Source organism: Chiloscyllium punctatum, chromosome 17 (genome assembly GCF_047496795.1).
Source record: "Chiloscyllium punctatum isolate Juve2018m chromosome 17, sChiPun1.3, whole genome shotgun sequence".
Lineage (NCBI taxonomy): Eukaryota > Metazoa > Chordata > Chondrichthyes > Orectolobiformes > Hemiscylliidae > Chiloscyllium > Chiloscyllium punctatum.
Window position 1 is genome coordinate 47,631,119 of NC_092755.1, and position 15,688 is coordinate 47,646,806.

A 15,688-nucleotide genomic window follows, 5' to 3' on the forward strand; every position below is an offset into this window, starting at 1 on the left:
AATGTTTTTTTAAACGTTGCAATTGTATCCACCACTTCCTCAGGAAGCTCATTCCTCATGTGAATCACCCTCTGTGTAAATAATTTGCCCCTCATGTCTTTTTAAAATCTCTCTCAACTCACTTTAAATATGTGCCCCCTCATCTCAAAATCCCCAATCCTAGGGAAATGACAGCTACCATTAACTCTATCTATACCTCTCATTATTTTATAAACTTCTATCAGGTCGCCTGTCAACCTCCTTCACTCCAGTGGAAAAGGTCCCAGTCTATCCAGCCTTGCTTTATAACTCAAACTTTGCATACCCAGTAAGATCCTGGTAAATCTCTTCCGAACCCTTTCCAGCTCAATAATATTCTTTCTACAACTGAGCGACCAGAACTGGACACAGTATTCCAGAAGAGGCCTCACCAAGATAGTGGAATCAAGGGTTATGGGGATAAGGCAAGAACAGGATACTGATTGAGGATGATCAGCCATGATCATAATGAATGGTGGTGCTGGCTCGAAGGGCAGAATGGCCTACTCCTGCACCTATTGTCTATTGTCTAATATCCCGTACAACCTCAATATGACTTCCCAACTCTCATACTCAAAGGACTGAGCAATGAAGGCAAGTGTGCCAAAAGCCTTTTTAACACCCTGTTTATATATGACACAAACTTTCAAAGAATTACGTACCTGCACCCCTCGGTCCCTCTATTCTACAACACCATCCAAGGCCCTACCATTCATTGTATAAGCCTTACCTTTGTTTGTTGTACCTAAATGCAATACCTCACATTTATCCAGATTGAGCTCCATCTGCCATTTTTCAACCCATTGACCTATTTGATCAAGATCCTTTGTAATCTTAGAAAACCTTCACTGTCTACTACACGAACAATTTTAGTGTCATTCGCAAACTTACTAAACATGCCTTCGATATTCGCACCCAAAAAACTGTAACATTACTCAAGATGTAACCGTACTGTCGTCCTAACAATTCTACTTCATTCATATGGTTATACATTCCAAGACCTTTCTTATTATGATTGTGATCCATCAATGTAAAACACAGAATAATTCAACCCTAATGAGTTAACTGATGATAAATGTTGGCAGCCAGTTTGTACACAAAATCATACAAATATAAATGAGATGAATATCCAAAGTTTAAAAAAATCACGCAACATACAGGTTTATTTGGAAATACAAGTTTTCAGAGCACTGCTCCTTCACCCTAACTAGTGGAGCAGGATCATAGGACACAGAATTTATAGCAAAAGATCATAGTGTCATACAACTGATGCGATATATTGAACAAGGAGAAAATGAGGACTGCAGATGCTGGACATCAGAGTCGAGAGAGTGGTGTTGAAAAAGCACAGCAGGTCAGGCAGCATCCGAGGAGCAGGAGAATTGACATTTCGGGCATAAGCCCTTCATCAGGAATATATTGAACAAACCTAGATTGCTGTTAAGTCCTTCAACTTTTAGAATTAATTCAATTAATTAATGTGTGAATCCCAGAGTTTCTTTCGAGTCACATTCCCGAGATAATTTAAGGCTTTTTATAAAAAATGACATCTCAGCTGAGACAATGCATTAAAAGTGTGAGTATGCCAATCTTGATTTATTTCCAAAGTAGGATTTATAAAATATCCCATGAATTGACTGTCCACAGATTGTGTAGGCACAAAATTTTTGATTAAAATAGAATGTATCTGCAAATACAATTCTGCAAATGCAAACTCAGCCCATAGACTTTTTGTGTGATTTTTAACTGTGTCCACCCCAGTCCAACACTGGCATCTCCACATGATGAATATCTAATTCATCCATTGGTAGATGTGAGTAGAAGCGAATGATTTTGTCCAAGGTAGCAGTAGTAGACTTTGATCTGTTTTGAAAAGTGCCAAGAGATCTTTTAAATCTGCCTGAACGATGCAAGTAAACAACTGGAGCCTTGTTTATGCCTCTGCTGAAGAAATGCAATTCTGGAATTGCATCATTCTCTTGCTGTATGTTAGAGCATAATTTTGTAATATGCCTCAAGTTCTGCTTTGGTCCTTAAATCCAATGTCTTCAGATCAGAAATGAGATATGCATGAGAATTTCGAGAAGCATGGCACTCCAACCGGAACTCTATCAATAAACACATTGACTTGGATCCCATTTACTACTTTCTGAGAAAAAGAACAGGAAATTATATCACCACAGGAAATTACATCACCACAGGAAATGACATCACCAACCCAAGGAAACCCAAACATATAAATAGAAAGCAGGCTGCACCACCAGTGCTTCATCTGGAGGCTCACTGATGATGTTACTGAGTAAGGTAACGAAACGTCTGAAAATGAACCTTCTAGCTCAGTGAGCAAACCCACATCCAAGAAATGAGAGTGCTAACAATAGCCAAACTATCACACTTAGTCATACCTGGTAATAGCTACCAGGCACACTGTTCCCTGGAGAAATATTACTTAATTCATCCATAATTAGCTCTTATGACAAAAACAGTAGAATCATAACTGAACAGTAGGATATTTTAAGCTGTGAATTTGAGCCAGTAACCAGTTGTTCAGGCTTGCGAAGTTATTTGAATCCCACGATTGGATTGCCCCCTTCTGACGTACTAAGAGGCATCCACAAACTTCCATATACAGAGGAACCTCGATTATCCGAATACCACTGATCCGAAAATCGGATTATCTGAAGGCGATCTCGATGTCCCGACAGGAACATTACATCAAAGACATGTTTCCAACAGTGATCGTGTCTTTAGTTTACAGTGATTAAACAGGCATTGTCTCCAAATGACTGACCTCCCGTCCTTTTTCTCTCCACACACTTTCTAAAGAGGGGTGTACCCTAAACCCCTCCTTCCCCAGATGATCTCTCCAACACTATCTTGTACAGGGCAAATGTGGAACCTGTCAAAACGTTGCCTTAAAAAATTGTGTGCGTGTGTGTGTGTGCGTGCGCGCGCAAGCTGTGTTTTTGTTGGTGTCCAGTCTGGCTGCCCGGCAAGGGGGCAGAGATGCGTGGTGGTGGTGTTGGATGGGGTTGGGGGCAGGGGGGTTGGACGGGGTTGGGGGGCAGGGGGCAGGGCAGGCGGGTGGTGGTGTTGGGCGGGGAGGCAGTGTTGGACGGGATGGGGGGCAGGGGCGATGTTGGAAAAGTTTGGGGACAGGGGTGGTGTTGGATGGGGTTGGGGTGCATGGGGTGGGGGAGGGATTGGCGGGTGGAGTTGGACAGGATTGGGGGCAGGGGTGGGGTTGGACGGGGTTGGAAGGCAGGGGGCGGGCAGGGGTTGGGGGTAGAGGTGGGATTGGATGGGTTTGGGGATGGTGGGGCAGGGGGGTGGTGTTGGATGGGGTTTGGGGGTGGGGCCTCGCGCGCTGTGTGCTGCTACAGTCTCCTGAATGAGGAGCAGACTTCAAAAACTCTGAGCCCCAGAGGAAAGGCATTTAATTGATTAACCAAATAATCAATTATCCGAGCGAAATACTGCCCGCCCATCTCGTTCGGATAATAGAGGTTCTGTTGTATCTTATTTTGCTCAAATCTTAAAAGTCACTGAGGTTAATGTTTCCTTTGGGAAATGGAGCAGGTAACATTTTAAATGAGGTCAAAAATATATTTTTGAAATTTCAGTAAATGCTCTTTTTGTGTTTGATTAAACAAAGCTTTTACTTATTAAACACTATATCCAATATCATATGTTATAAGTATGTTAAGAGTAAGAGGTTTACTAGGGAAAGTGTGGGACCTATTACTGTTACGACATGGGGTAAACCCTCCTAATTTAAACCAGATATTCAGTAAAGCTCGTCTCATGCTGTAATCTGTTAAATTTCGAGAGGCAAAGAACTATCCCAGATCTTACTATTTAAAGAAAAAAATTAACAATTTTATTCTTTAAGTCCAAAAGAGAACATTAAACAACAACTATTTACAACTCATTTCTCTTAAGCCTATTTTTACCTCCCACTCCACAATACTGGTCTGATAAATTCCCTCTGAAATTTATGGCAAATCACTTTCAAACCCAGTTGTCATATTCGGATGTCAAACTTTCTCGATAGATTTCTCTCGATTGGCTTTGGGTTCTGCTGCACAAATTTCTTATGGACAGGTACCTTTCAGAGAGCTATTCTGCTGGCTGTTATGTTGGTGCTTGGCAGCTCTTTACTATTCTCCTTCTAACTGTTCAAAATGTCCGATTTTATACCCCAAAACATTGGATCATTTCATTGGGTTGATGTCATCCCAAACAGTAAATTTAAATTCAATTGGATTTTCGTATCGCACAATTTAAACCGATTTGCCGAATTTGAATTTGTTTTGTACCATGGCAACATAGCTCCAGCTATTTGTGTCAACCAAATCTTACACTTTTAAATCTTTCAGCACACTCTGTGCCAGCCAGAAATTTCAACTCCCTTAAAGGGGCAGTAGATGTCTATAAATTCATAAAAGAGAGCAAGGGGCAACCTGTGTGTGGAGCCAGTAGTCATGGATGAGGTCTTAAAAGACTGCTTCTCATCTATATTCATGGGGTGGAAAGACATTGCAGCCAGGGATATCGGTTTTATTAACTTGAGAGCCTGTATTTTCATGGTATTTATCCTTCACCAAAGTTTACACCATTTTAACTATATTCATTATATTTGCTGCAGAATTTACTTAAACCAGCTGGTTACTGATGGAAAATACTGATAGCGATGGTAATAGCTCTGAATTTGTCGTCAAGAGTGCTACTGTCACTGATTTTGAAGAACACTATGTAGCAATCTTTCTGGTATGAATTTCACACTTCCTGAATATTAACTTTCAATCTGATATCCACTCCAAAAAAATCTCCAGCCATCCATGATATCATTGAACAGGGTACACAGCCAATCAAATTCAAGCATTTTTGCAGCTAACCAGGGAGTAAATGATTATCTAACAACTTACCTAATTTTTAACATAAATTTCAGAGGCTAAAAGGAAGGCTAGGATGTATACATTAGAGTTTATTAAATCATAAAAATAATTTGCATTAAACACATATAGGTTTTCAAGGCTGGAAAAATTGTTCACTCATAGTTATGGCTTAGTTATAAACCCAGTTACATTTCATTATCAATGAATGACTTTTTCATCGGTGTTTTAATTCTGATCTTACATCGTAAGTGCGGAAAATCTTAATAGGTTAGTGATTTCTAAAAAAATTGCCATCTGCAGGATTGCTGACAGTGCAGGAACAGGGAATTATGCCATCAGCTTTTTACGTACACGTTTAACAGCACATGGCAGAATTTGTTGTTAGTTTTGGTACCATCCCAGTTGATAGTAATAAGAGATAAGTCAGAACCCAAAGTTAAATCTGGCTTGAGAGACCATAAGTTTTATGTTTTACAATTTGGTTACTGTGGTGGTCATTTAGTGAACATGTTCACATGATGCTGTCAATGCCTCCTTCACAAAAAAAAAGAAATTTTTACACAAAAGAAAAAAAGCCATACACAAATATATAAATGACAAATATGCACGCAGCATGGTAGCTCAGTGGTTAGCACTACTGCCTCACAGCGCAAGGGACACAGATTCATTTCCAGTCTTGGGTAACGGTCTGTGTGGAGTTTGCACATCCTTCCCATGTCTGCGTGGGTTTCCTCTGGGTGCTCCAGTTTCCTCCCACAATCCAAAGATGTGCAAGTTTGGTGAATTGGCCATGCTAAATTGGCCATAGTGTTCAGGGAAGTTAGGTGCATTAATCAGGGGTAAATATTGGGTAGGGGAATGGGTCTGGGTGGGTTATTCTTCAGACAGTCGGTATGGACCTGTTGGGAAGGGCCTATTTCCACATTGTAGGGACTCTGTGAAACTCTGTGAAAACAATTTTTAAGGGTCTTATCATAAACAGCAAAAAGCAAGTCTTAACTCTTTTAACCCTTGCAATATCCTTTACAGATACTGAACACTAGTGAAGTGCCACTCCTATCTTTACATTAAAATTTTTTGTTCAACTGAAGAGGTTACAAGCTTTTCCTTTTGGTGACTTTATTCACGTTGACCAGATATGATTCTCTCCATCTCTCCCAAAACAGGCTAACTTCCCGAGGTTTGTCTGACTTTGACAACTTTGAGGGTGCTAAAACAGCTTAATATTTCTTTTCACCTATGATAGGTTTAAGACATTCTCAAAACCAGGAATGAATCCTCAGCTAGAAGGATAGACTTAAAGAATTTGGATTCTATATTTGAGCGAAGTCTAGATTTAAGGGTGATCTGGATCGAGCTTTGAAGATAATAAATGGAATAGCTTGGGTTCTAGTTGACAGTCAGTTCCGGATAAATAGGCATTGGAGGATTAGAAATTTAAATTTTGTGTAAAGCCAGATATTTTTCTGTTGTTATGAAGTGGAGGTTGACCCCCTCCCCCACTCCCCCCCCTCCCAAATAACTAAAACTGAAACACCCAGAGAGGCTTGCCTTGCCTCATAATCTGTTAAAGGAAGTGTGAAAAGTGGTATAACCTATCTCTCACCCCCAATCTGTTATAAAGGAGTGGTTAAATGAAATTAAATCCTTTCACTCAATCTATAATCAACAAGTGACAATTTATTTATCTAACTCCAACATTAAAGAAATTAACAGAACCACTGACAAACTGAATAATTCTCCTCTAGCTACTAACTATTCCCGAATAAAATGAAATTCTAATGGTAAACAGTTCCAATAAATACACATCCCACTTACATAACAAAACAATAGAATTTAGTCTTCAGCAGTTACCGCCAGGATTTGCCTTCTGGAATGCTCCACACCTTCTCTATTGATCTTCTTTCAGGAATGCCTACTCCTTCAAATTCTTGCATCAGAAATACCTCTCTCTATCAAATTCTTTTGTCAGGAGTATTAGCTAAAAGTGCCTTTAGTCAGACGATGGTTACTTGGAGAGCTGAGAGAGCTAATCTCTCCAGATGGCAAGTTTTCTGCTAATTTTCAAATGCCCTTGATGACCTATTAATTTCTTACAATAAGATTGGTTCTAGGTTGTCAAAACCATCAGGTTCAAATTTAATTGATCCTTAGTCTCCAAGTGCCTGTTTTAAATTAATTGGCTGAATTTAAAAATCTGTTGTCTTGATAAAAATACTGCTTTGCCTGCTAACAGTATAGCTTTTTGAAACAAGTATTTCAATTGGAGCACCTGCCAGCTGGCAAGCTGCTGTCCACAGAAGCTAATTTTTAAATTTCTAAGCAATGGAAAAAACCCACAGAATCTTTTAAATGGACCATGTACTCTTCCCCCACCCCCTTATCATTTTACAAGTGTCAAATTCTGACATCCTGCCTTCCAATCTACAAATACTCTACCTAACTTTGCAACACTATTCATTCATGGGGTGTAGATCTTGCTGGCTAGGTCAATATTTATTGCCATCTTCATTGCTCTGGAGAAGATGGCTCTGTGCCTCTGACCTGTTGTTGTCTCTGGTCCATTTCAATTTCTGGCCAGTAGTAACCCTGAGGATGTTGACTGTGGGATTCAGTGATGGTAATGCCATTGAACATCAAAAGGCAATGTTTAGATTATCATTTGTTGGAGATGGTCTTTCCTTGTGTTTTTGTGTGGGTAAATTGTTACTTGTCTCTTACCCGGCCAGGTTGCTCAGCTCTTGCTGCACATGAGTATCTGAGAAATCATGAATGATTATCCCTACTTTTGACTTCATGATTGAGTGAAGATAATTAACAAAACAACTGAAGATTATTGGGCATGGGACACTACCCTGAGGAATGCCTGCAAAAATAATTGACCTCCAGCAGCTATAACCGTCTTACTTTTGTGCTAGATATGATTACAACCAATGGAGAGCTTTTCCCCTGGTTCACATTGACTCCAGCTTTGCTCAGACTTTTTGATGCTGTAATGACATCAGAAACTGGCCCTGGCAGAAACCAAATTGAGCAAATTATTCCTTTGGATGTTGCTTGTTGCTTGTTGGCACTGTTGATGACCTTTTTTTGTCACTTCTTGAGTTATGGAGAATTGACTGATGGAATGTAATTGCTGGGGTTGGATTTGTCCAATCTTTCCTGCACTGAACATAAATAGGAAATTTCCACATTAGAACATAAAACACCACAGCACAGTGCAGGCCCTTCACCCCTCAACACTGTTGGGTAAATACTAGTCTTGTTGCTCTGCTGAAACAGCATAGCAAAGGACATGGCTAGGTCTTGAGCACATGTTTACTGTTATTACCAGAATGTTGTCATAACCACTGCAGTATTCATTGTATCTGGCCATTTCTTGGTATCAAATGGGGTGAATGGAATTGTTGAAGATTGGCAACTGAGATGCTGGGAGCCTCAAGAGGATGTCAAGATTATCCTCTCAACATTTCTGGTTGAAGATTTTTGTAAATTATTCAACCTTCCCTTTTGAGTTTGAGGATTGGATATTTGCGAAATCTCCCAATTCCTCTTACTTTAATTGACCATCATTATTCACAACTGTACGTGACGGGATTGTATAATTTATACAGATTTGTTGGTTCTAGGATTGTAGATCTCTGTCCTTTGCATACTGCTTCCACTGTTTGGTATTCAATTAGCTCTGTTTTGCAGCTACACAGTTCATTTTTAGGTGAGCCTGATGTTACTCCTGGTGTGCCCTCCTGTACTCTTATTTGATCCAAGCTTGATCACCTGGCTTGATGGTAGTTGAATATAATTCTGCTACTTGTGATGGCTAACAGCATCTCATGAGTCCAGTTTTGAGTTGCTGGATGTGTTTGATGTCTGTCCCATTTATAGTATGGTGGTCGTAATGCATAGTAGGCTGGAAGATATCCTTAATGTTAAAACAGGACTTCTGTCTTTATAATTATAATTATAATTATGATTCCTACTAATTCAGTAATGGATGGGTGCATTTGCAAAAATTAGATTGATGAGCTAAGCAGATATTTCCTTGGTTCAAGCACTCTTTAAGATAGGCATTAAAATCCCCTTTGCAGTGAATATTCTCTGCCCTTGCCACCTTCAGTCTTCGTCCAAGTGGTATTCAACAAAATGAGTATTGATTTAATAGTTGAGATGGTGGAGTAAGTGGTAGTCAACAGGAGATTTCCATGCACGATTGACCAGATGCCAAATGTCAATATTGAGGAGTCCCAGGCAACTCATTCCCGACTGCATATCTCTGCTGTTGAGGCAGGACATGCCCAGGGATTGTACTGTGATGTGGGTGTGACTGTGTCAGGGTGTTCTTGTCTAGTTTGTGAGACAGCTGTCCCAATTTTGCGACCAGCCTCTAGATGTTGATAAGGAGGACTTTGCAGGGTCACCATGACTGTGTTTACCATTAGCAGGTTAGACCAAGGAGAGCCAATGGATGTTATGTACCTGGACTTCAAGAAGGCCTTTAACAAGGTGCCACACAGGAGGCTGCTGAGTAAGATAAGCACCCATGATGTGAAAGGCAAGCTGCTAGCATGGATGGAAGCTTGGTTGTCAGGCAGAAAGCCGAGAGTAGGGATAAAAGGGTTCTTCTAAGGATGAGTGGTGTTTGCAAGGCTCAGTGTTGGGACCACAGTTTTTCACTTTATACATTAACGATCCAGATGAAGGAACTGAGGGCATTCTGGCTGAGTTTGCAGATGATACAAAAGATCGGTGGAGGGACAGGTAACATTGAGGATGCAGGGAGGCTGCAGAAGGATTTGGACAGGTAAGGAGAGTGGGCAAAGAAATGGCAGATCAAGTACAATGTGGGAAAGTGTGAGGTCATGCACTTTGGTAGAAAGAATAAAGACTTGAACTATTTTCTAAATGAGAAAATTCAGAAGTCTGAAGTGCAAAGAGACTTGGGAGTTGTAGCCTAATATTCTCTCAAGGGAAACTTGCAGGTTGAGCCAGTAGTTAGGAAGGCAAATGCAATGATGGCATTTATTTTGAGAGGACTTGAATATAAAAGCAGGGATGTACTTCTGAGGCTCTATAAGGCTCTGGTCCACATTTGGAATATTGTGCACAGCTTTGGGCCCCATATCTCAGGAAGGGTGTGTTGGCCCTGGAGCATGTTCAGAGGAGGTTCATGAGATGGTCCTAGGAACGAAAAGCTTAAGATATGAGGAATGTTTGAGGACTCTGGGTTTATACTCGATGGATGAGAAGGGATCTAACTGAAACATACAGAATACTGAATGGCCTGGACAGAGTGGATGTTGGGAAGATGTTTCCATTGGTAGGAGAGACTAGGACCTGAGGGCACAGCCTGAGAGTAAAGGGAAGACCTTTTCGAACAGAGATAAAGAGAAACTTCTTCAGCCAGAGAGTGGTGAATCTATGGGATTCATTGCCACAGAAGGTTGCGGAGGCCAGGTCATTGAGCAAATTTAAGACTGAGATAGATAGTATCAAGGGAATCAAGGGTTACAAGAAGAAAGCAGGAGAATGGGGTTGAGAAACCTATGAGCCATGATTGAATGGCAGAAAAGACTCAATGGACTGAATGTCCTAATTTCTGCTCCTATGTCTTATTGTCTTATTATTGTTTCTGGTGTCTATGTTGATATTAGGTGGTCTATCTGGTTTAGTTTCTTTTTTTGAGACTTTCTCACAATTGGTATGACTGAGTGGCTTGAAAGGCCATTTCAGAGGCTGTGGAGTCAACCACATTGCTATGGGTTTGGAGTCAAATCTGGGCCAGACCAGTTAAGGATGGTATAATTCCAGATTTTTTGACATTAACAGCAGTTATTCTGTTGTCAATAGATTAGATTTTATGTCCAGATTTCATTGAATTTGACTTTCAGCATCTGCCATGGTGGGATTTAGACCCATGTCCCCAAAAGATTCATGTAATATTATGAGTCCAGTGACATTGCCACTACCCACCACATATTGAGATGTAGTTCCACTCTGAGAGAATACTGAAGCATCCCTCATATGTGGACTCTGATTCACTGAATTCTTTCAAGAATGAGGTGGATCTGTTTCTTTGTGGCGGTGGACATTAGGTCGTTTTAAAATATGTCCTGCAATCACGGCTGGAGTGAACTCCAGGTTTAGGAATGGTCATTCAACCTGAAGTGTTTAACTCTGATTTCTCTCCCAGATGCTGCCAGACCTGCTGAGCTTTTCCAGCAATTTGTATTTTTGTCAAAGTCTAGTTTGATTGCCTTGATGGGTGGGAGAGAAAAAAATTGTAAGATTTTTATTCCTAAAATTATGGATTTTTTTCTGGTTTTTAGCCAAAGATTAGTGTTTTTGGATGGTGGAAAATCTATATATTGGGACAGATAGACAGACTGAAGGATTTTTACCCAGCTGTCATTGTAGATATTTTTGCTTGTTTCTGATTTGTTGAAACAAAAATGAACCTCTTAGAGACTGGATCTTCCTTCTCTATGTAATGCAATTTGGGCTTTTTTCAGGTTCAGGATAAGAAGGCTCATGCTCATTACTGTCAGAACTTATTACCTTTGTATCTAAAGAGGTGGAAAGTATTTGCCAGTGAGAAGAAACGCCTGAATCAGATGAAAGAGACCGCGTGGGAATTTCACAGGTATGTGTTTAGAGTGGCTTTTGCCCTGCTTAATCCCTCTACTGAAGACACCTGATTCTATGATGCATTTCCCCACTCTCACCCATATACCTGTTTTTAAATATGTGCAAACTGGCAACTAACTTGACCATAGAGAGATAACAACTCCGCTTTCTGAGCTCTTCACCTGACATTCCTTGATACTTATTCATCATTGGATTGTGGGGGTGAGCAACACCGATAAACGATAGCAGTTCAAGAGGAAGTTCGCCACCACTTTCTCTAGGGAAACTTGGATGGGCAATAAGTGTTGACCCAGTCGGCAATCCCCAAATTCCCTAAATGAATGATAAAGAAAGTGCGAATTGACTTTTGGTGAATGTTGGTCTTTTTTCACACTTTCGTGGGATCTGGACATTGTTGACAGGCCCAATATTTTGTGTCCATTCCTGTATATCCTCGGAAATGAAAACAAAGAAATAGAAGAATGGAAAAGACTTGTCCTTAGAAGGACCGCATGAATTGACAGAAGGGTGGAAGTTGGAACAAAAATGACAAAGTTTTCCAGTTCTGATTAAGAGCAGAAAAAGGTGATGATACAGCTATTAGTGTACCAGGAAAAAGAATTGAGTAATCTGAGTAAGACTGGAACAAAGAATATTCTGCATACCCCATAAAAACAGTGCAGCTAGGACCATTGCAGGTTTCTTTAATAGCAATTTTGATGCTTCAGTATGCCCTGCAGTTTCCTCAGCTGAAGAATGTCTGCCCCACTGACCGGGGTTGGCGGAGAGCTTGATTGTATAATTTTCGTTTCCCCCAATTCTGCTCTCACCTCTTCTCCTCCCTCCATATTAGGTTTCCTTTATCCCTTGAATTTCCACTGCATTCTACATTGAATGAATCATCCTCTGCCATGGATGTCACCACCAGTCACAGGATTCCAAAGAAACTGTACCCTTTTCCCTTGCTCAATTACCCCATCAAGAGTTTCTCCTTCCTGGTGCATCTTCCCATGCAATATCTGCCTTATTCACTTCTACTTTGTCAATGTCACACCTTCTGGGTGAAAAGCAATTAACGTTTACCTGTACTTATAATTTAATATATTGTACTCATTAGTTTGAATGCCATTTCCTCTACACTGGGTAAACCAGAATTTGCTTTGTGGAATATTTTTGGTCAGCCCTCACAGTCTCACGCCATTTTAATTCTCCACCTTGCTCCCCTTCTGTTTTCTATCTCTTAAATAGTTCTAAAGCTCCTCAGTGGAAACTTGAACTGAACCTCATCTTTAAATTACATATTTCAGAGATTTCTGGACTTAACATTGGGTGCATTAATTTCAGATCACAATCTCTTTCCGAGCATCAAAGCACCCGATGGTGATTCACTGGCTCCAGCTGGAAATAAATAACAATGTAAGCAGGCTGAAGCTCTCTTTGTAGTACCTGCTGACGCTGTTAGCATTGTACGTAGTAGGCAGTTTGTTCAGCTACTGCAAGGCTTGGTACCAAGTGAACTATGAGCTTGCAGGAAGCCAAAATCTTAACTGTGGTGAGTGAATCCAGAATAAGGGCTTAACTTGAACATTACAGCTCGAATCAGATAAAGGTGAATCCAGGAAGCACTTGTGTGCACAAAGGCAGATGGAAATGTGAATATAGTACAACCTTGTAATCTGAACATCAGTTATGCAAATTTTGGATTATCCGAACAAGATCTCAAGGTCCCGTCAATACGGCATTAGGCAATTCAGCCTTCAATTATCAGTTAAATGGCATTCTAGCGTGCATTGTCGCATAACTAAGGCATGTTTGATAACTGGCACTCGTAAATTATGGCTTGTTTATGATCAGATCAGTTTTCTGAATGATCAGTTGTCAGAACAAAATACTCCCTACCCGTTTCAGTCAGATAATTGAGGTTGTCTGTTCAAGAAGGTAGGCAATCAGTTGAAAATTTAAAACTGAAATAGCTTGTTTTTGTTAGATCGGGATTTGTAAGTTATGGAGCCAAGTTGGGTAAATGGAGTTGTTACAGGTCAGCTGTGATCTGTATGGATGACAGGATCTCAGTGTTCAAACAATTGGTTTGGTTTGGGTCGTCAATGCTCAATCACCTCAGTAAAATGAATTCATCACAATGACATGGGAAGGACACTGCTGGGTAATTATCCAGCAACTCAAGTACTTTGAATGGTGTGACTGAAAGCTACCCTGTAATATGTCATTATTCACCCTCACAGAGAGATGTTGCTGAAATTGGCTTTTCACACATGGTGGGAAAAGTTGGATCGTCAGCGTGAGAATCGAACGGCAGAAAGATTGGTAACTATACTTTCATCCTTTCAACAGTTAGTCATAACAGAAGGTGCAAAAATAAGCTATATGGTTTGTGGAAATGTTCTGTTGTTAAAAAGTTTGGGGGTATAATTGATCTGTTCTACTGGAGCCATTATTGGAACATAGGAAAAGAAGCAGGCTATTTAGTCTCTCGACCCTGTTCCGCCATTCAATAAGATCATGGCTAATCTAACTCCATATGCCTGCCTTGGGCCCTTATCACTTTATACCTCGGTTGGCAGGGAGCTGGAAACCGGAACTATGGATCAATGGATGGGGTAGCTGGTGAACAGGCAGATACAGCATGCAGAGAGTCTGTGAGGAAGGATAGACAATTGATAGGGCAAAGTTGCTGTCAGTGTGATCGGTTGAAAGTGTCTATTTTAAAGCAAGAAGTATTATGAATAAGGGTGATGAATTTAGAACGTGGATCAGTACTTGGAGCTACAATGTTGTGACCATTACGGAAATTTGGATATATCACAGGGGTGGGAATGTTTGTTGGATGTTCTGGGATTTCAGCTTCTCAAAAGGAATAGAGGTGGAGGTAAAAGAGGTGGAGGAGTGGCTTTGCTAATCAGGGATAGTATCACAGTTGCAGAAAGGGAGGTCATCGAGGAAGGTTTGTCTACTGAGTCAATATGGATAGAAGTCAGAAACAGGAAAGGAGCAGTCACTTTATTGGGAGTTTTCAATAGATCCCCCACTAGTAACAGAGACACAGAGAAGCAGATTGGGAGGCAGATTTTGGAAATTTGCAGAAGTAACAGGGTTGTTATCATGGGTGAATTCAACTTTATTGATGGGTACTCCCTTAGTGCAAATAGTTTAGATGGAGCAGATTTTGTCAGATGTGGCCAGGTAGGATTCCTGACTCAATAAATAGATAGACCAATTAGAGGGGAGGCCATATTGGATTTGGTGCTTGGCAACAAACTCGGTCAGGTGTCAAATCTCTTAGTGGGAGAGCATTTCGGTCGTAGTGATCACAACTCCCTGACATTTACTATACTCATGGAGAAGGATAGGAGCAGAAACTATGGGAAAATATTTCATTAGGGGAGGGGAAATTACAATACTATTAGGCAGGAACTGTGGAACATAAACTGGGAGCAGATATTCTCAGGGAAATGCACAAGAGAAATGTGGAGGTTGTTTAGGGAGCACTTGGTGTGAGTGCTGGATAGGTTTGTCCCACTGAGGCAAGGAAGAGATGGTCGAGGGTGACGAGGGATGTGGAACATCAAGTCAAGAGGAAGAAGGAAGCTTACTTAAGGTCGAGGAAGCAAGGATCAGGCAGGGCTTTAGAAGGTTACAGGGTAGCCAGGAAGGAACTAAAGCATGGACTTAGAAGAGCTAGAAGGGGGCATGAAAAACCCTTGGCGGCTAGGATTAAGGGAAGCCCCTCACTTGCGTACGGGACACGAGGATGGCCAGAGTGAGGGTCATGCTGATCAGGGTTAGTGAGGCCAACTTGTGCCTGGAGCCGGAGGAGGTGGGGTGGTCCAGTATGCTTCAGTATTCACTAGTGAGAGGGATCTTGTCATTTGTGAGGCGGCATGAAACAGGCTGATATACTCAAACAGGCTAATGTTAAGGAGGAGGATATCCTGGAAATTTTGAAAAACATGAGGATAGATAAGTCGCCTGGGCCAGACAGGATATAGCTGGAAAAGCGCAGCAGGTCAGGCAGCATCCAAGGAGCAGGAGAAATCTCCTGCTCCTTGGAATGCTGCCTGACCTGCTGCGCTTTTCCAGCAACACATTTTCAGCTCTGATCTCCAGCATCTGCAGTCCTCACTTTCTCC

General features: G+C 41.0%; 1 protein-coding gene across 1 annotated transcript in view; it reads left to right on the forward strand.

The window, feature by feature from the left end:
• sfi1 (SFI1 centrin binding protein) overlaps nt 1–15,688 on the forward strand; it is a 138,869-nt gene that overhangs the window by 45,042 nt on the left and 78,139 nt on the right. Inside the window, exons 14-15 of the mRNA XM_072587076.1 lie at nt 11,426–11,556; nt 13,784–13,865. Of these exons, the coding sequence (XP_072443177.1) occupies nt 11,426–11,556; nt 13,784–13,865 (213 nt within the window). The remainder of the gene's footprint in view (nt 1–11,425; nt 11,557–13,783; nt 13,866–15,688) is intronic.